Source organism: Syngnathus acus, chromosome 14 (assembly GCF_901709675.1).
Source record: "Syngnathus acus chromosome 14, fSynAcu1.2, whole genome shotgun sequence".
In the NCBI taxonomy this organism is placed as follows: domain Eukaryota; kingdom Metazoa; phylum Chordata; class Actinopteri; order Syngnathiformes; family Syngnathidae; genus Syngnathus; species Syngnathus acus.
In genome coordinates, this window is record NC_051099.1 from 4466627 (window position 1) to 4485883 (window position 19257).

At 39.9% G+C, this 19257-nt stretch overlaps 5 protein-coding genes across 9 annotated transcripts; 4 read left to right on the forward strand and 1 right to left on the reverse strand.

The window, feature by feature from the left end:
- The first annotated feature begins 256 nt into the window (after positions 1-256).
- smpd1 (sphingomyelin phosphodiesterase 1) lies at positions 257-3610 on the forward strand. The gene is made up of 9 exons (XM_037270547.1): positions 257-423; positions 543-781; positions 1011-1331; positions 1703-1983; positions 2048-2221; positions 2338-2509; positions 2593-2669; positions 2767-2912; positions 2971-3610. Exons 2-9 carry the CDS (start codon positions 569-571, stop codon positions 3360-3362), a joined length of 1776 nt encoding a protein of 591 aa, XP_037126442.1. The 5' UTR covers positions 257-423; positions 543-568; the 3' UTR covers positions 3363-3610.
- A 72-nt stretch (positions 3611-3682) lies between these two features.
- On the reverse strand, positions 3683-7535 carry tpte (transmembrane phosphatase with tensin homology). Of its 5 annotated transcripts, none has more exons than XM_037270557.1 (19): positions 7365-7535; positions 7063-7138; positions 6823-6903; positions 6563-6610; positions 6330-6491; positions 6052-6171; positions 5857-5956; positions 5564-5627; positions 5431-5495; positions 5237-5297; positions 5088-5169; positions 4864-4952; positions 4720-4781; positions 4568-4648; positions 4399-4504; positions 4226-4323; positions 4068-4163; positions 3903-3973; positions 3683-3826 (listed from the first exon to the last, which is right to left on the reverse strand). In XM_037270557.1, the coding sequence occupies exons 2-19, from the start codon at positions 7107-7109 to the stop codon at positions 3724-3726; spliced, it is 1536 nt and encodes a 511-aa protein (XP_037126452.1). In that variant the 5' UTR covers positions 7110-7138; positions 7365-7535; the 3' UTR covers positions 3683-3723. The 5 variants fall into 5 exon arrangements, with proteins under 5 accessions (XP_037126452.1, XP_037126451.1, XP_037126450.1 ...); XM_037270556.1 differs by having other exon boundaries at positions 7307-7535; XM_037270555.1 differs by having other exon boundaries at positions 7063-7147; positions 7365-7534.
- Positions 7536-9895: 2360 nt separating this feature from the next.
- Positions 9896-12970, forward strand: LOC119134095 (collagenase 3-like). The gene is made up of 10 exons (XM_037270573.1): positions 9896-10042; positions 10122-10369; positions 10476-10624; positions 10841-10969; positions 11058-11219; positions 11294-11429; positions 11498-11631; positions 11723-11882; positions 12375-12478; positions 12561-12970. Exons 1-10 carry the CDS (start codon positions 9944-9946, stop codon positions 12662-12664), a joined length of 1425 nt encoding a protein of 474 aa, XP_037126468.1. The 5' UTR covers positions 9896-9943; the 3' UTR covers positions 12665-12970.
- A 547-nt stretch (positions 12971-13517) lies between these two features.
- Positions 13518-16237, forward strand: LOC119134096 (collagenase 3-like). The gene is made up of 10 exons (XM_037270574.1): positions 13518-13658; positions 13862-14106; positions 14172-14320; positions 14612-14740; positions 14812-14973; positions 15042-15165; positions 15232-15365; positions 15436-15595; positions 15669-15769; positions 15835-16237. Exons 1-10 carry the CDS (start codon positions 13560-13562, stop codon positions 15942-15944), a joined length of 1413 nt encoding a protein of 470 aa, XP_037126469.1. The 5' UTR covers positions 13518-13559; the 3' UTR covers positions 15945-16237.
- A 351-nt stretch (positions 16238-16588) lies between these two features.
- mmp30 (matrix metallopeptidase 30) lies at positions 16589-19174 on the forward strand. The gene is made up of 10 exons (XM_037270562.1): positions 16589-16873; positions 17014-17267; positions 17338-17486; positions 17547-17672; positions 17731-17892; positions 18011-18179; positions 18264-18394; positions 18508-18670; positions 18766-18869; positions 18940-19174. Exons 1-10 carry the CDS (start codon positions 16736-16738, stop codon positions 19041-19043), a joined length of 1500 nt encoding a protein of 499 aa, XP_037126457.1. The 5' UTR covers positions 16589-16735; the 3' UTR covers positions 19044-19174.
- The last annotated feature ends 83 nt before the right edge of the window (positions 19175-19257 follow it).

Genomic DNA, 19257 nt, shown 5'->3' on the forward strand with positions numbered 1-19257 from the left:
GTCAAAATAATAACACGTTTACAATAAAGGGTGTAATGGCGATTATAACCGCTAGAGGGCGTACATCGCTCAAACATTATGTAGAACGCGATAAATTACTGTGGATGAATAAAAGTGGTCAGGAACACGAGTATTAATGCAAAAGGGGTCAAGTAGGATTTGCTTTAGAAAATAAATATAAATCTGAAACGTTTAAAGCGTTGCACCTTGACGAAACCCAACATCATGAGTTTCGTGTAAGTCACATGACTAATCAGCTGACTGACTTCCTTTAGAGAGTCGGTCGGCTGTACTCGGCTGAGTCGCTGCGAGCAGCTGAGGAGGAAGAACAACTTTCTTCCTCTCCCCGCGACGCTTTTTTTTTTTTAAAAGTCATTGCCGAGTTGAAGACTACGGCGAAGATCTCGTCTGCATCCGCTTCAGGTAAAGGTTTACTCTCTCTGCATGAAACTGCTTTAGGCAACTATCCGCAAAAGTGACCATCACATTTAAACTTCCTTCATGAAAGCCACTCTTCGTGTTTTGTGTTTGGTCCACGCCAGGAAGTGGAAAGTCTTCCACGAGCGCAATGACAGAGTTCCCCTTGCCGCAGCTCCGCTTTGGGCTGCTGACCTGCGCGCTGCTGCTCGTGTTACCTTTGGAGGTCCCCTGTCACCCGACACTGATCTCGGGTCAGCCAAATCTTGTAATGGAGCGTCTGCCGATGTTCAAATTCAACTGGACCAGCATCTCCTGCCGCGCGTGTCAAGTCCTCTTCACCATTCTGGATGTGGCTCTCCTGGTCAGGATTCACACTGCAGAATTTTTGGGAAGAAACTGTTGCAACTACTGATTATTGATAATACTGAGTATAGATTTTTTTTCCTGATGACCTTTGACTTTTGCTCCCTATCTTATATCTGTAAAGAATGTTCAAAGGACAACATGAAGCAATAGTTTTTATTTTTTTGTCATTTGTGATTTCATGATGTCTTTGTTATGTTTTGAAATACAACATCTTTATTTTCCAGAGCGACCTAAACGAAGAGCGAGTGGCCCGTGCCGTTGGCGAAGCCTGCGTGCGCCTCCACCTGGCCGATGAGCAAGTGTGTCGTGACATAACCGAGCTTTTCCGGGACGACTTCATCCGGGCCTTGCAGGAGTCCCTGCTGTGGCCGTCGGAGGCGTGCGGCCTGCTGGTGGGCCCCCCCTGCGGCAAGTTTGACATCTACGCCTCGTGGAACATTACTTTACCCAAGGACCCCAAGCCTCCCGTAAAACCACCTGTCCTGCCGAAACCCGGCTCGCCGAAGAGCAGGGTTCTGTTTCTCACAGACATCCACTGGGACAGAGTAAGCCTTTTTTTTTTTTTTGGTGATGGTGGGAGGATTTGATAGTTATTGCCTATATTCCAGTGGTGGTCATAGCTTCTTTCGGAGGGCCATTATGACTGTCAACCCAAATAAATGTATGAGCACCTCATATTATATACAGTGAAAGCTACAAAACAAACTGACAAATAACTCATTTTCAAATCAGACGAGTAAAAACTGGTCAAATATTTAAAAAAAAAAGATATTGAAAGTGAAGACAATTTGCAATTCTAGTAATGACACACGAATTTGATACACAAAAGTCTTCGCGGGCCACATAAAATGCTGTGGCGGGCCGTATCTGGCCCCCCGGGCCTTGAGTTTGACACCTATGCTATATTCAATGACAGGAGTACGTGACTGGTAGTGCCGCCGACTGCAAGGAGCCTCTCTGCTGCCGTAATGACTCCGACTCCCCCAAGTGGCGACGCAGGGAAGCGGGCTACTGGGGAACATACAGCAAGTGTGACCTCCCGCTCAGGACGGTGGGAAACCTCCTGGAAAATGTAGCCAGGTCCGGACCCTGGGACTGGGTGTACTGGACGGGAGATATACCGGCCCACAACGTCTGGTCTCAAACTAGGAAACAACAACTGTCTGCACTTACTGTCATCACCAGGCTCATACAGAAGTAAGAAAACCGATGGGGCATTGCAGTTGGACGGGTTTTAATAATCTGGTTCTCTTTTTCTTAGACACCTCGGGCCGAATGTGACGGTCTACCCTGCTATTGGAAATCACGAGAGCACACCGGTGAACAGCTTCCCACCTCCTTTCGTTCACGGCAACAGATCCACCGCCTGGTTATATGACACCATGGCTGACGAGTGGTCAAAATGGCTGCCGAAGCAGACGTTGAAGTCGCTCAGGTGGGCCACATTTGAACATGAGATTGGGGAATGGGTGGAGCTTGTTAGTTGCGTCAGTTTAGCTTCCCTTAAATCCATTTTCAGTTCTAGTATTACAAAATGTCATGTGATCGCAGATACGGAGGATTTTACACAACTGAGATCCAGCCGGGTCTGAGGCTAGTGTCCCTCAATATGAACTTCTGCGCTCGGGAGAACTTCTGGCTCATGGTGAACTCCACCGACCCTGCCAACCAGCTCCAGTGGCTGGTTCATGTTCTTCAGGCTAGCGAAGACAAGGGGGAGAAGGTGAGCAGGAAATTAGAAAGAGCTTTTTAATGAGGCCAAAGTTGTTGCTTTGCATGTTCCTTTATGACTTTAATTGTGGGCAGGTTCATATCATTGGTCATATTCCACCTGGTTTGTGTTTGGGCAGCTGGAGTTGGAACTACTATCATATTATCAACAGGTATATTCAATTTAAAAACAATTTTGAGCAATCTAATTGTGATTTCTGATGGCATCATTTTGCAACACGCTTTAAATGTACCCTAATTTTTTTCCAGATATGAAAGTACCATCACGGGTCAGTTTTTTGGACACACACACTTCGATGAGTTCCAGATGTTTTACGACGAGGAGACCTTGAATCGTCCACTGGGCGTTGCGTTCATTTCTCCCAGTGTGACCACCTACATTAATTTAAACCCAGGTAAGCACGTCCCAGCTTCCATTCCTTAGTGGAACTCCTCAAGTGATCATCTTTCCAGGTTATCGTGTCTACTACGTCGATGGAAACTACCAAAGCAGCTCCAGGATGGTTTTGGACCACGAGACCTATATCCTCAACTTGACTGAGGCTAACTACAAATTGGGAGAGCCCCAAGAGAACCCCAAGTGGACTCTTCTGTACCGCGCCACGGAGGCTTACGGGCTGTCCAGCCTTTTCCCCTCCGACTTGGACGGGGTGGTGCGGGGCTTCTTCGGGGACGACCGCCTCTTCCGGAAATTCTGGTACTTCCGACATAAGGGGCACGTTTCCGAGCCGTGCGAGGAGACGTGCAAAACTGGCATCTTGTGCTTTTTGAAAAGCGGCAGGTACGACTTGCTGCAGCATTGTGATTTCGTTAATGGTGTCAAAGTGAGGAAAAGTCTGTGTTAGGTAAATGCAGGTGAAGTGAGGAACACTTTGTTGCTAAGAATGTCTTCCGTTTACTTGAGATGCAGGTCACAATCAATCCCTGAAGTTGTCTACTGTCTACACTTTAATGTGATCAAATTCTAATATGTTGACAATTGTAATGTATAAAAATAGTGCTGTACTCAAATTGACACGCACAAGGTACGTTTGCATGATGTAGCTTTTTGATTCTGTATAAATTGTAAATAAAATATGTAGATATTTGAATAAATTTTTTTTGCTAATTGTCTTTATCTACTGGTTGTTTGGGGAAGAAAAAAAAAAAAACTTCGTATAACCCATCCATTTAAAGAGCATTTTTATTACAAGAACTGTACAATAACTAGATGTCCGAAAAGGACATGGTGATGCCAAAGTCCTCCTTGTACAATTCCCACATTTTAGGTTTGTGAGGGTTGTCCAGTTCCTCTCTGGGTAGAAACAACCTGCGGAAACATCAGACACCAGTAAGACACTTTTACAAAAAAAAAAAGATCAAAAATGTTCTTGGGATGTTTGTACTTGTTATCTGATATGAAGGAGGTATTGAACCAAAAGTAGAAGGGAACATCTTCATATCCCTTCGGAATACCCTGAGAAGGTGAGAAAGAGTTTTAAATATCAGACATAAACAGCAATTGTGACTATCAATTTCTAGTTTGAATCCAAAAATAGAAAATCACTCACAGCGCTGGACTCAAACATGACTTTGACATCTCCTTGAACCTCAGGTCCATTCTGGAGACTGATGACCGCTGCATTTCCACCCACGTCGGGAAACACCTCAAAACCAAACAACCACAAGTGAGTCTCAGCCACAAAGTAAGGGACAGCCGCTAACTTACTGTGCAGTTCTCCTGCGTGGCACACACGCACTGAAAAACCAGCTCTTTTCGGATTGTTATCTTCACCTTCAAGTCGCTTCCATTACCTCTGCCCACACCTAATGTCGAGAACAGCCGCGTCATTTTTACTTCTCAAAAAATCTCCATGAATTATGTGCAGTGTTAGGTTGCACCTGCTATGGAGTGAATCCGGATGCTCTTAATCCTGAGGCTCTTGGGAGGAGGAAGCTGTCTGTTGAATTTACTCTTCATGCTCTCGTAATAGCCCACGTACCTGCTCTGTACGAAAAATAGAATTCAAACTAGAAACCCTTGAGGAAAGACAGCGGAGCAGTTTCCAACCTGAGAAGGAGTCTCCACTCCTTGAAACTTAGAGCTTCGACTCTTGTCCGTCCTTCTCTCCCCAAAATACTCCAGACTGTCCTATTTTGGAGAAATATAAAATAAAAGCTATCATTTGATGAAGAGCCTTACCTGTTGTAAGACCGTCTCACCTGTGCACTTTCAAACTGGTCACTGTCAATAAGCCACGTGCACACCAGAGTACCAGTACGACCTAGCGGTACAGTCAAAATCAACACGCGTCTAGTAAAAATAAAATGGTTGCCAGTAAAAAAAAAAAAAAAAAGAATCACCACCTTTTCCTCCTTTGCAATGAATAGCGATGATGTTCTGGGGATCAGCTGACATCCACTCCCTCACACTAGCGGTGTACTTCAGCATGTCTCTGAAACACGTGTTCATTGAAAGAATAAAATTAATTAAAAAAAAAAAAAAAAAGAATTTTAATTTTTCACTGCTGAAAATTTCTAAATAATAAATAAATACAAGCTTAATTTGATGTCAAACTTGAGAAACTCACTCTAAAGAAGGGACATTGTGGTCGTCGATGAACACTCGTTCTACCCGGTAATGGAAAAACTTGGGGTCGTAGCCTTTCTCACCTGCCAAAAACGAAGAAAAGTTGGATTGACCTTTATTATTAGAACCATTTGTTAAAAGTTGACTTACTGCAAAGGTTGTAAACTTTGTAATGGCCTTCGTGTTTTGTGTCGAGGAACCGAGCCACCTCCTGGAAGCAAACAGGACAGGACAATCATTTTGAGCTACCGCACTCAAGTAGCTTAACAGGTGTCAAAAAGTGGTTCTGTTAGTTTCTCTACTCTTTTGGTAAATAAAACGGCAATAATTGTTGATAATAATACCTTGATTGGGTTCCTGTAGAACGACTGCTTCCCAGATGACGGGAAAGACATGGCAATGACTCGATCTGGACAACAAGGAATCAAAAATGGAAAAAAACATCAACGGGCTACCATCAAGCTATACAATTTCTACCCGTGACATAAGTGAGATCCAAGTCAAAGCCGTCCTTCTGGTAGCGCCGTTTGTTCTCAGACACCTGAAAAGAATCAACAGAGGTTGATGACTCCCTTTAATTTGATTCGAGTTTTAATTATACCGTAATTTTCGGACTATAAGTCGCGTTTTTTTTTCATAGTTTGGGTGGGGGGGCGACTTATACTCAGGAGCGACTTATATACATATATATGGTTTTTTTCACTTTTTTGGGCATTTTATGGCTGGTGCGACTTATACTCCGAAAATTACGGTATATATTATTTTATTACCATCCTCCTCGTGACCTTCTCCAGTTCTTTCTTCTGAGCTGCCAGCCTGAACAGCCTCACCAGGATGATAATTCTCAAGAATCGCAAAAAGGAAACTACCCTGTGGAGGAAAATTGGAGTGATTCATATAATTTTTTTCCCCATATTAAATTCTATTCTGTGATCTAACAAACAAATATTGGTACTAATGAGTACCTGGGAATGAGACTGGTTCCAGACAGGTCAGTGAAGGTGTAGCTCATGGTGACCACCAATGTGACCACCACAACACAGGCATCAATGATGTTCAGCTTGGAAGCAAAGTAAACTTTGAATCTTAAAAAACACACACGATAATGTCGCAATTAAACAGGTCCATTTAAAAACAAAACATCCTGGGAGTCCTTTCCCTGCAGGCCTTTTCATTTCCGGCCCAACTTCCTCCTTCATTGCTTCCTCTTTAACAACCAATCACAGCACTGGAAATAGTTTACCCTTCTACGTAGACCCTGAGGAGAACATCAGCCAGGAAGAAGAAGGAGATGATAAGCGAGACGGTCTCCAGAGAATTTCCAACTTCTCTACTCCTGGCTGGCAGGGAAATGTCCACGATGACCAGCACAATGTCAACAAGGATCAATACCACCCCAAAAACACTGAGTGGAGATAATATCAAACATTATCTTTCACGATAAGACGGTATTGCTTTGGAAATTAAGATACTAACCGGAATCCAAAGGACATAACAAAGGGGGCAATTTTCTTCCGGATATTGCTGGAAAATAAGATGAAAGATATTTTATTGTCATTTCAATGAGTGCTATTCTTGGGATTTTTTTTATTTATTTTTTTATAAATCTAACAAGCTAGCTAAAGTATGAGAGGGGCTCAAACCCAGAATCTCTGAACTGTGAGGCAGACAGTCAAATTAATAACTAGCATATTTTCCCCCAAAAAATCTATTTTAATTAAATATAATTTACTCACTGGAACATAGTGTCTGGTTCCACAGCATTATCCTGCCCGTTGTCAATCTCCACTTTGGCATCATCCATTCTTGCCACACTTCTAAAAGTCATAAAAACATGAAAAATAAGCAGCATAAAAGAGTTCAAACATTAAACCATGCAGTAAAAATAAACATGCATGTGCACATTCAAGGTTAATCTTTCCCCAAAGGAAGTCATGTGTGGTTTTTTTTTTTTTTTTTTTTTTTTAAATCCTCACCCATTTAAACATGAATCCGAACCCGGGTTGAAGTGGACCGTGTTCATGACGTTAAGAAAGTTGTATTGCTGTGAACCTGAAATTTCTAGATGAAGCAAAGATCAGCGTGCAAAGATATATGTACAAATAAATGTGCAGAGTGGGTGCAGAAAAACGCGCAAAAAATTGCGCAAGTGAAAAGAGCGCTACAAAGTGGTTAATGAGGTTAATTAGCAGTGAAGAAAAAAAAAGAAAGCGCACAAACCATGCAAGACACGTGCAAATCCGTTTTGTTCCTCTCCTTAGGACGTCTCCTTGCTTACCGTTGGAATTGGCATTCGGGAGAATCACCGGGAATCGGTCTTGTGACTCGTTGTGGACTAAAAGGAAGACGGTTCAAAGGTTAAACGGATGCTTTCTGTTCCACTCATTCACTCATCCTTTTTTTTTTTTTGTGCTAACGTAGCGGTTTTTTGTGCTTGGGACTTCCTGGATGATCTTTTTTTTCTCCTTCCCTTCTTTCTGTTGCAGAAGTTAAGCCACCTCCTTCTCCTCCTCTTCCTCTTTGCCACATCTGTTTTTCATTACTACTCAAAAGTTAAAAAAAAAAAAAAAAAAAGATTGTTTTGATATTATTTACAGAAGAGGATTAGGGCCAGTGAAGAAAAAAAAAGGGGGTGACAGGATTCTGACTTTTTTTCTCAGAATTCTGATTTTAAAGTGAGAATTCCCACTTTAAAGTTCTGACTTTAAAGTGAGAATTCAGGAGGTCAGCTTGACTTTTGTCCGACCTCCTGGAACTCTTCGCAAGCATAACTTTTTTTTTTTCCATTAGTTCTGCTTAATTGATTTTTATCCTAACCCCTTATCTTAACCCTAATTTTAACCCTAAACATAACCAATATCAATTACAAGACACAATTGTACTCCACTTTTATATTGATTAAAAATTAAGTGGAAACTGAGGATGGTGTTTCTTGCACTGGTTTAAACACATCCAAACATCACACTTGTATTTCAGTAATACGCCACACGAGGGCGCCAGAGTCAAATTTCTCAAATTTATACCACTCAGTAACATGCATGTGAAGTCATGTAGACGTCTTTGGCGATGAAATTGGCGAAGGCCCCCTTCACTGGAACACGATGAGAATTCTGACAAGTCACAATCCTGTCACCCCCTTTTTTTTATTCTGCATTCTCTTCGTATTTATTTTCTTATTAGCTGTAGAATTCTTTTGTTCCTTTTTTGTTTGGTTTATGTAATTGTTATCATTTATTTGTTACTTTCAATCATTTGTGATCATTTCAGCCGAATTCTGAATTTATTATGACTGATGACTTATTGACTCGTATGCTGGTTTTTTTTTTGCAAAAGATTTTGATTGTGTGCCCATTTATGGCATGTTTATTCATTAGAAATACTGTAATTGTTGAATCAGACTAGTTCCCTTTTGGAATTGACGAAACTAGAATTGATGCATTTCCTGTGTGTCTGAAGTGTTGGTTTGTGGTCATCTTGCGTAGATTCTTAGCTGATTCATCTTGATGAATTTGAACTGGTTTTATTTCCCATTAAAGCTCATATTAATTTCAATCAACCATTATAAAATACAGAACTAAAACAAATTTTTCTGTGTTCATCGTGCACAATATTTACATGCAATAAGCCTCTTAGGACGATGCCGTGATTAGCATTACTTAGTTGCTGCTGTCATCCATCAGCATTTACATCATCTTCCTCGTCCGGTCTTTCATATTGTGAATTGCAGAGAAATGCGTTTTACCCAATATCTATTTCACACATGTCATGAATGCATCATTGTTTTTTTCCCACAGTTTTCTGAGATAGTGACAATTTCAAATATATGCATGCAAGTTATTTCACTAGTTAATTTAATATTTGTGAGTAGAGATGCTGTAAATTCACTCTCAGCTAGTTTTTTAACTCCAAGTTATGTTTTGAAGATTTAACAAGATTCAGCAGTGGTGTTATGGTGATATAAAAATGTGGCTCCCTTTAATTTATGCAGACTTCCATTCACATTTAACGCCAATCCAACTAAATGTTATTTCCAGTAAATCTACTTACGCAATACTGGAATTTGTATGGAATCAGATCTTAAGGTGAGCAAAAGGCATAAAAAGAAATGTCCCAGAGCATGAGCCTGCATGTTTGTCATAATGATGAGGTCATATTTGGCAATGACTGAAGTGCATCATTGCAAACTATAATGTGGAAATGCCAAGGGAGTGGCTAAATGTTTTGTTTGTATGGAGTAAGAATGTTGCAATAATGGTATTTTCTCACGCCAATTTTCAGTTGTTGATGTCTTTTAATCATACAGCTGTTTATGCTACAATTGAAACTTTTAATTCAAGGAATAACATCCTTTTATTATTCAGTGGAAAATATTTGATTGCTTTGATAAATTTGAAGAATATAATGTGCATAGGATACAAAAAGTTTTTTTTTCTGCTGTAAGTTTCATAATGTCATTTAAAAAGTAATTAGTATTTATCAAATGTTAAAAATGTAATGTAACATGCATAAGGAAAAAATATTAATGTAACATGCATAAGGAATATATATATATATATATTTTATATACATTTATATATACAGCTGTTAAATAATTTTTTTAATGTATTAATCTATATACTTTTTTTATTTTGTTTCATTATGTTACAGTCATTAGAAAACCACGATGTTTTAATGTTAATTTGCCTCAGTATAATTTGTCACATCACAATTACAGAGTTGTTATGGAAAACTTTGAAGTTGGTGAGTAATCAAACCGCAACTTCCCCTTCATGCATGTAAGGAGAACGGAGGTTTCTCAACCTGGAGACTATATAAGACCTGCATTGAGCACAGAAACACAAGTGAACTAGAGGAAAAATGAATTCTCTTAACGTGTATATTTTACTAAGCCTAGCAGCTGCAGTTTACTGTGGACCTGTGCTGCATTTGACAGACCAAGATGAAAGCTTTGCAGAGGTATGTTTTTATTTTTATTTCTCCCATTTGAGTTGACATATTATAAAATTATAATATTATAAATTGTCTTCTTTTACAGAGCTACCTGAAAAAATTCTATGACTTAAAGGATGAAAGTGGCCCAACAGTCCGACATGGCTTCAGTCAAATCAACAAAAAGCTGAGTGACATGCAGAAATTCTTCGGTTTACAAATCACAGGGACGCTGGATGCCGATACCATGGAAATGATGAAGAAGCCCCGCTGCGGCGTTCCTGACGAAAAGGTTTCCCGTTTCTCTACTTTTGGACCCAACCTCAAGTGGCAGAAAAATAGTTTGACATACAGGTAAATAATTTTCAATAATATAATATAATATAATATAATATAATATAATATAATATAATATAATATAATAATAATAATAAAAAATATTCTTTTTGCCAATCCACAGGATCGAAAACTACACACCCGACATGTCCCAGCCAGAAGTTGATGACTCCATAGAAAGAGCGCTGGATGTTTGGGCCAAAGTTACTCCTCTTAGATTTACGAGAATCTACAGTGGCACAGCGGACATCATGATCTCCTTTGGTCGCCTGTGTAAGTACAGTTTGCGTTGATGACTACCATTATAAGGCCCGTGAATATTTGAGTGACACTTGAGTTTTGAAAGAATCCGAAAACACAAATTACACCGTGTTACATAACCTACTGCATCACTCAACAAAAATAGCTGGTGGCAAGTTGGTGCAGGAATGATCTTAAAGCTATTTCCCGTTTTCCCGTCACCTCTGATGTAAATATTGTTATTTTCAGCACACGGTGATTTTTACCCCTTTGATGGCCCCGATGGAACTCTGGCCCACGCTTTTGCTCCATCTCCTGGCATTGGAGGTGATGCTCACTTCGATGAGGATGAGACCTTCACCTTTCGTTCAAATTCTGGTGAGTTCATTTGTACTGTCCATGTTCATTCTAAAAAAAAAAAAAAACTTGGAATATGCTAAGGGCTGATTTTTTTGCTGTTGTGCAGGATACGTTCTCTTCCTGGTAGCAGCCCATGAGTTTGGTCACGCATTGGGATTAAGTCATTCTAATGACCCTGGTGCCCTCATGTACCCCATATACACCTACACAAACCCTTCCAACTTTCGTCTACCTCGAGATGACATCAACGGCATCCAGTCTCTTTACGGTATGCCTAGCGAGCTACGTCAAGCAGTCGAATATATTTATGAAAATCATCAACATGGCATATTTCATCTCTAGGTCCCAATCCTGATACGGATACAGATACCGATGGAGAAAATCCTGAGCCCCCCGCAACTCCTGATGCTTGCGACTCAAACCTGGTGCTGGACGCTGTGGCCACCCTACGAGGAGAAATGTTGTTTTTCAAAGACAGGTATGACAGGAATTGAAAAGAAAATCATAAAATTACAAATATGTGGTTAATCTTTTGTGTGGTTTCAGGTTCTTTTGGCGAGTGTATCCTCAGAGCAGGACACCTCAACAAATTTTCATCACCAACCTATGGCCCAATGCCCCCGATAGAATCGATGCTGCTTATGAAAGCCAAGAGTCAGGGAATATTTTTCTTTTCAAAGGTAAAATATGATTTTTAGGTCAGGCTCACTTTGGACTAGTTTTTCCTATCATCTCCGCCGTGCATCTACTAAAAGGCTTTTCTTGCTGCAGGTGGTCAAGTTTGGGCTTTCCGGGGTTATGATCTTGTTCGGGGATATCCTAAGGCAATAACGACGTTCGGTCTGCCCTCAAGAGTGACAAAAATCGACGCAGCTCTTTATGACGTGGAATCAAGAAAGACACTATTCTTTGTTGGCAGATCTTACTACAGGTTTGTTTTAATGATCCATCAATTACCGTATTTTCCGGACTATAAGGCGCACCGGACTATAAGGCACACCTTCAATGAATGGCCCATTTGAAAACTTTGTCCTTATATAAGGCGCACCGAACTATAAGGCGCACCATTAATGCATCATGTCAGATTTTTAATCCAAATCAAATCATTCTCCATTTTATCTTTTTTATTTCAACTTCAGATGCAACAAATTACTTTATAATCACAAAATAATGATCCATAGTCTTTTTGATTCATGATTCATAGTCTTCAATGGGCCACTTATGATTGATTTCATGACACAATGCTGCGGGCCAGTTTAAATTAAGGAATTTGGTCCATATATAAGGCACACCGGACTATAAGGCGCACGGTCGGCTTTTGAGAAAATATTAGCTTTTTAGGTGCGCCTTATTATCCAGAAAATACAGTAGTAGGAAGTGACTGTTTACAAATCAGTCTAATTCTTTTTTTTCTTCCCAAAAGCTATGATGACGCCAGTAAGAAAATGGACGATGGATTCCCCAAACGTGTTGACGAGACCTTTTCTGGCTTAACCGGGAGAGTGACAGCAGCTTTTCAGTACAATGGTGAGTGAATAATCAATCAGTGTAGCATTCTTTTTTTTTTACCTTGATAAAGAAAATAAAATGAGGCATCTGTGTTTTTCAGGTTTTACTTATATCTACAGTGGCCCTCATATGTTTGAGTACAGCCTGAGCACCGGAACGTTTTTCCGTTTGTTGGGAAACAACTACTTCTTGCCCTGCTTCTAGATCATCTTTGTGTGAAGAAACAGAGAATCAAAATGAGTGGGCACGAATGTAAATTTATTTAGCTTACTCTAATTGGTTCATAATTTCTTGAAGTATTCTTATTTGAATATGCCAATATTATTATTATTTTTCAAGTTGTATCACGTTTGTTCTTTTTATGTTGACTGTGACAAAATAAGAAGAAATAAAATTGTTGAGATTCATTTGTTATCAGCTCATTTTTAGCACATAAGAATGCATTGCTACAGTTTGTCTATGTATTTGGAATCGGATAAGTCATTAAAAAGAAAAACAGCAATGCATTTATTTGCAACAAAATGATTATGCATGCACATTCTGTTGGGTTTTTTGTTTACGCTCCTTGAAAAAAAAAAAATCTATTTTGCCTTATGAGCACACATCCAGAGCCAACTCGGAAGTAATTAGAGAAAAACGTTGCAAGACCCAACATGCCAAAGGCTCATATGAATGATGATAAGAGAGGATTTGTGTTTTTATCACCAAATTTTATTTTGCAGATACATACAATTTTCCATTTACTGATATCATCATACTTTTTATTTGTTACGAATCAAAGCTACTCTTGTTGTTGTTCATGACTGAAGTAATTAGAGAAAAATGTTGCAAGACCCAACATGCCAAAGGCTCATATGAATGATGATAAGAGAGGATTTGTGTTTTTATCACCAAATTTTATTTTGCAGATACATACAATTTTCCATTTACTGATATCATCATACTTTTTATTTGTTACGAATCAAAGCTACTCTTGTTGTTGTTCATGACTGAGTCATGATGAGTGTTGCGCAACACGCCCACCCCCCCAAAACTCGGATCCTATATAACAGCTACTACCTTCAGTACAGGAGGAGGAAAACACAATCACAGAGGAAACATGAGCTACTTCACCTTTTACATTGTACTAAACCTGGCACTTGCAGTTTTCTGTCTTCCAGTAGCAGAAATTACAGGTCAAGATGAAAGTTTGGCAGAGGTAAATTTAGCTTTTTAAATTTTTTATTTATTTATTTATTTATTTTTATTCACATGCAAGCCATTTTTATGTTTCTAAATTTATATTTTGTCTTTTTTTTTTTTTTTGCAGGGTTACCTGAAATCATTCTTATTTATTTTTATTCACATGCAAGCCATTTTTATGTTTCTAAATTTATATTTTGTCTTTTTTTTGTTTTGCAGGGTTACCTGAAATCATTCTTCAATTTAACAGAGGAAAGCGGACCTTCCAGACGTGGGATCAGTCAACTCAGCAAGAGGCTTAGTGAAATGCAAAGATTCTTTGGTTTACAAATCACAGGAACGCTGGATGCTGAAACCTTAGAGATGATGAAGAAGCCTCGCTGTGGCGTGCCAGATAATGACTTGGCCAGTTTCTCCACTTTTGGAAATAACCTCAAGTGGCAGACAAAAAGTCTGACATACAGGTAGATGAATGTTTTAATTGAATGTTACAATGTTGTCCATGGTGTGTATTTTTTTCAATCTGCAGAATCGAAAACTACACACCAGACATGTCACGATCAGAAGTGGATGATTCCATTGAAAAAGCCTTGAACGTTTGGGGCAAAGTTACTCCGCTTAAATTCACTAGATTACACAGCGGCACGGCAGACATCATGATTTCATTTGGTCGCCAGTGTAAGTAAAAATCGACACTTCTATCGCAATTTGAAATGGTCATATTTTTATCTTATCAAAAATGATTGCTCATCTTAAATACTTTTTTTTAAAGATACAGTGTGGACAATGTTTTGATTTTTTTCAATTATTAATTTCAGCAATGTGCAAGAATTGTGTTCTATGTTTTGCACTTCAAACGTGCTGCATTCTATTAGTTCACCACTAGATGGCGCCTTTGTTATCATACTGATTCACTGAGGATTTTTCTACAGCTGGTATGGGAATAATCCAATCTGATGTTTTTTTCAGCACACGGTGATTATTACCCATTTGACGGCCGCGACGGAACACTGGCCCACGCCTTCGCCCCATCGTCCGGCATTGGCGGAGATGCTCACTTTGACGAGGATGAGACCTTCACCTTCCGATCAAATTCTGGTGAGGTGTATTTTCGTTGAAGACTCGTAGGGCTTTGGAATTGTCTTCTAATTTTGTGGATTTTGCTACAGGATATGTCCTTTTCATGGTAGCAGCCCATGAGTTTGGTCACTCCCTGGGCTTAACTCATTCTGATGACCCGGGCGCCCTCATGTACCCCACGTACTCGTATAGAAATCCCGACACTTTTGTCCTGCCCCGCGATGATGTCAAAGGGATCCAAAGTTTATATGGTGTGTATCAACAGGATCCTTAAATGCAATCCTCCGACAAACCATAGTCATTGATATTTTATCTCCAGGCCCGAACACAGATACTTCTCAGCCAGCACCCCCACCCCCCACAACTCCCGATGCTTGTGACTCAACCATGGTGCTCGATGCCGTGGCATCCTTGCGAGGAGAAATGCTTTTCTTTAAAGACAGGTATGACTGAATAACAGGATAACATCGATTGGCAAACTATAAATATTGCTTATAAATGGTTTTCAGCTTCTTCTGGCGAAGATACGCTCAGAGCAGGTCACCTCAGCAGAGTCGGATCAGAAACTTTTGGCCCAGTGCTCCAGTCAATATCGACGGTGCTTACGAAAACCAACATTCAGACAGAGTTTATATCTTCAAAGGTAGATTTTATTTCGGAGCAGCAGCTTGGAGACATTATTCAGGTACAGCTAATATCTTTTCTGCTTGTAGATCAACAAGTGTGGGCTTTCTCCGGCTACAATCTGGTTCGTGGTTATCCCCAACAACTGACTACATTTGGTCTCCCCAGAACTGTGAGAAAAATCGATGCAGCTTTCTATGATGTGCAATCAAGAAAGACTTTGTTTTTTGTGGACAGTTATTACTACAGGTAATTCAGAAATATTTTCTCAACAAAACATTATGAACTTCTAGTCACCCTTTCTACTTTTGATCTTGTTTAGTTTTGATGAGGCCAGAAAGAGTGTGGACAGTGGATTCCCCAAACGGATTGATCAGACCTTTTCTGGTCTTAGCAAAGTGACGGCAGCGTTTCAATACAGAGGTGAGTCAAAGGGATTTTCCTCATGGACGTTTGGATGGATGACTAAGGTTAAACGTGTTTTTCAGGTTTTACCTACATCTACAGTGGACCTTACATGTTTGAGTACAACTTGGCCACGGGACGATTGTTTCGTGTACTGAGAAACAGCTACTTCTTACATTGCAGTAACTTCTAGACCTGTTTGACCCCGAGTTTATCGTAAGTCGTCAGAAAAGGTTCAGAATTGATACTAAGTTGTCCTGTCACAACTCTTGTTTCTTCTCATTGTGAGTGAAGATGTGTTGGTCGATCGTCTGGCCCACGTTGAAGGTGAAAACTCGTAGTTTGTAGTTCTTTTGCGAAAGCGGTGCTGCAACATCTCATTTGCGTAAAGAAGAAATGAAATATGCGGTAAAATAATAAAGCTATACTATATTGTCTCATTTAACCTTTTTGTTTTGTACTGATTGCATCCATATACTGTATGAATAAAAAAAATTATTACTTGTATAGGAGTCTTAATTTTCAGGTCACTTGTTGCAAATACTTTTGAGCTACTGAAACATTAAAAGGATGTACAGGAAGTCAAACGTGTGTTCCAACATAAACTGAATATGTGTCAGAATTATATTTACAAAGTAGTAAACAAAAGTACAAAAAAACACTTTAGGAAGCGTACAGACCGTTAAGCTAGCTACAAAGCTAACACCGACGTTAGCCTGTTCCAAAACACAACTCTCTCCATGATGTTCCCATTACAAGCATAAGCTTGTCAAAAAATTAACCGCATGTTAAAATGTCTTTCCAAAGATACAAACTGAAATATCTAATCCAAAGCTCTTGCAAATGGGCCTGTTCAGACAATCACTGGAATGTTTCACTGCCCAGTCTTGCATCTTCTTCTGCTCTTAACCTGATATCCCAAACACTAGTTCAGGAAATAACCAAGGGCATTACAAGTGTGCAGAGCACAAGAAGAATTTTTGCATGCACTCTATGTGCAGGAGGATAATAATTATGGAAGGCCCATCAGTTGTCAAAGTTGTGTTGATGTTAACGGCAGTAGCTCTCAGCCGAGCTGTGCCGACCCTCCTAACGGGCGAAGAAGATCTCGCTAAAGCTCAGGTAAACACCGTCAATCAATTTATAAGAGAAAATCAAATGTGATAATATATTGTATTTCTGTAACACACTTTATTTGACCTAAAAATGCATTGAGTTCAAATAAAATCTCATTTTTTTGTAATATTGTTTGTTTTGTCTAGGATTACCTTTCTCAATATTTCTCCGAAGTTGGAGTCACCACTCGAAGCGAGACATATCGTGCCGGTCTCGATTCCTTCACAGACACTTTGAAATCGATGCAAGAGTTTTTCGGCCTGGAGGTGACAGGAGAGTTGGACACCAACACCATGGAGGTGATGTCACAACCTCGGTGTGGTTTCACCGACTTGAATATATTCAAGTATGGCCATTTTGATGGGCAACCAAAGTGGAACAAGAACGTGGTCACATGGAGGTCAGACATTTTTTTTGAGGTAATTTAATCGTCTAGGATTAACAATTAAGTGTTTGTCAATTGTTACTAGGATCACTGAATATACACCGGACTTGAGTCAAAGTTTTGTGGATGCCACACTTGCCAAGGCTCTTCAGATCTACAGTGATGTGGTTCCGTTGGATTTCAAGCAGATTCAAACGGGCACTGCAGACATAATGATCAAGTTCAAGGCTCACGGTAAGCGCTAGCCTAACATTTGCATACCCGATATCAAACTTGTGTTTCTTTCTAAACCAGATCATGGAGATTTTGCACCTTTTGACGGGGCGGGTGGAGTGTTGGCTCATGCTTTTTCCCCTGGTGGGGGCAGAGGAGGCGACACCCATTTTGATGAAGATGAAACCTGGAGTCTTACATCATCAGGTGTGGCAAACAATTAGTCATTCAAAATACCAATCATGTTAATTTCGATTGTTTACAGGGGTCAACCTGTTCTTGGTGGCAGCACATGAGTTTGGACATGCACTCGGATTATCCCACTCTAAGGTTCGATCGGCCCTGATGTACCCCACCTACCAGTTCGTTAACACCGACGGCTATGTACTCCCAGATGATGACCGACAGGGGGTGCAGGAATTGTACGGTGAGTGTTTGGCGTCATGGCAACCATAAAATAACTTTTTTTTTCATTTGCATTTGTGTTAAATATATTTCAGACCTATGTACGGTGCAATATAAATCAAAAGTTGTCATTTCTCTAGGAGTCAGAGGATCAACTAAACCGACAAGTAACCCGGAACCAAAACCACAACCTGAGCCAGAGCCTGTACCTACGCAAGAACCTGAACAAGAACCTGACAGGTGTAGCCGCGATCTCATGTTTGATGCTGCGACTTCCATACAGGGTCATCTTTATTTCTTCAAGGGCACGTAAGTATTTAACACCTGACACACACAAACACAATAGTGCCATCAAGATCAAATCATATGAGAAATATTCTATTTATTTTCAAGCCATTTTTGGAAGAGGAGCACCAACTGGGATGGTGTCACCACGAAAAGAATCGATTCTGTCTTTTCTGGAATCAACACAGTTGATGCCGCTTATGAGTACAAGATACGCAGCACAGTTATTTTGATTGAAGGTACAAATGAGTTCTATCAAATGACACTGCAGATATAAAATGTAGATACAAATCTAGAAATGAAATATGAAGACGGAATTACAACATATTAACGCAATGTTTTCATGACAAAGGGAACCGCTACTGGAAAGTCTTAAGAAACAAATGGCTCTTACCTGGCTATCCCAAACCTCTCACCGACTTTGGCTTGCCTGCATCCGTCACCAAAGTAGATGCTGCCGTCCACATTCCTTTTGTGGGAAGAACCCTCTTCTTTGTAAATAACAAATACTATAGGTGAGTAAACTAAATAGATTTGAACATACAGTATGCATATATACACAATCGGAGCATTTATGAAGAAAGTCGATTGTTATATGTCTACTGTATAGCTACAACGAACGGAGAGGCCGAATGGATCGTCGGAACCCGAAATTGATTCGCACAGAGATCCCGGGGATTGGATACAGAGTTGATGCTGCTTTTGAGTACAGAGGTAGGTCATTAATTCTATCTTCAACATTATGCTGTCTGGGTGTATGCAAATAAGACACCCCATTTTGCAGGATACCTGTTCTTTTCGTATGGATCCAGGCAGACACAATACGATTATATCAGAAGAAGAGCCGTTCGCACCCTGATGAGCAGTGACTGGATGGACTGTGACTGAACCGTCAGCCAAGTCTTCCATCATTGAGGGTTAGGGTTAGGGTTAGGGGTTACATTGAATCACAATATTAATCAATGGTTGATACCAATTCTCATCAAGTAGATTACAAGGGATTTAGCTTCGTAGAAAAATATAATCATTACCATTATGTCATCTTTAATTGCTATGGAAATAAATGACAAATAAGAAATGTATGTGTGAAAAATATTTTATT

What these genes read in the sequence shown, in the direction of transcription:
- smpd1 (XM_037270547.1), top strand. Translation starts at nt 569, where the DNA reads ATGACAGAGTTCCCCTTGCCGCAGCTCCGCTTTGGGCTGCTGACCTGC. An exon ending in TACTATCATATTATCAACAG is followed by an intron (nt 2,670 to 2,766) that starts GTATATTCAATT and finishes ATTTTTTTCCAG; the next exon opens with ATATGAAAGTACCATCACGG. An exon ending in CTACATTAATTTAAACCCAG is followed by an intron (nt 2,913 to 2,970) that starts GTAAGCACGTCC and finishes TCATCTTTCCAG; the next exon opens with GTTATCGTGTCTACTACGTC.
- tpte (XM_037270557.1), bottom strand. Translation starts at nt 7,109, where the DNA reads ATGAACACGGTCCACTTCAACCCGGGTTCGGATTCATGTTTAAATGG. An exon ending in TCTACAGGAACCCAATCAAG is followed by an intron (nt 5,298 to 5,430) that starts GTATTATTATCA and finishes GTTTGCTTCCAG; the next exon opens with GAGGTGGCTCGGTTCCTCGA. An exon ending in TCATTGCAAAGGAGGAAAAG is followed by an intron (nt 4,782 to 4,863) that starts GTGGTGATTCTT and finishes CTGTACCGCTAG; the next exon opens with GTCGTACTGGTACTCTGGTG.
- LOC119134095 (XM_037270573.1), top strand. Translation starts at nt 9,944, where the DNA reads ATGAATTCTCTTAACGTGTATATTTTACTAAGCCTAGCAGCTGCAGTT. An exon ending in CACCTTTCGTTCAAATTCTG is followed by an intron (nt 10,970 to 11,057) that starts GTGAGTTCATTT and finishes GCTGTTGTGCAG; the next exon opens with GATACGTTCTCTTCCTGGTA. An exon ending in GAATATTTTTCTTTTCAAAG is followed by an intron (nt 11,632 to 11,722) that starts GTAAAATATGAT and finishes TTCTTGCTGCAG; the next exon opens with GTGGTCAAGTTTGGGCTTTC.
- LOC119134096 (XM_037270574.1), top strand. Translation starts at nt 13,560, where the DNA reads ATGAGCTACTTCACCTTTTACATTGTACTAAACCTGGCACTTGCAGTT. An exon ending in AAGATGAAAGTTTGGCAGAG is followed by an intron (nt 13,659 to 13,861) that starts GTAAATTTAGCT and finishes TTTGTTTTGCAG; the next exon opens with GGTTACCTGAAATCATTCTT. An exon ending in ACAAAAAGTCTGACATACAG is followed by an intron (nt 14,107 to 14,171) that starts GTAGATGAATGT and finishes TTCAATCTGCAG; the next exon opens with AATCGAAAACTACACACCAG.
- mmp30 (XM_037270562.1), top strand. Translation starts at nt 16,736, where the DNA reads ATGCACTCTATGTGCAGGAGGATAATAATTATGGAAGGCCCATCAGTT. An exon ending in AAGAACGTGGTCACATGGAG is followed by an intron (nt 17,268 to 17,337) that starts GTCAGACATTTT and finishes AATTGTTACTAG; the next exon opens with GATCACTGAATATACACCGG. An exon ending in CTTTATTTCTTCAAGGGCAC is followed by an intron (nt 18,180 to 18,263) that starts GTAAGTATTTAA and finishes TTTATTTTCAAG; the next exon opens with CCATTTTTGGAAGAGGAGCA.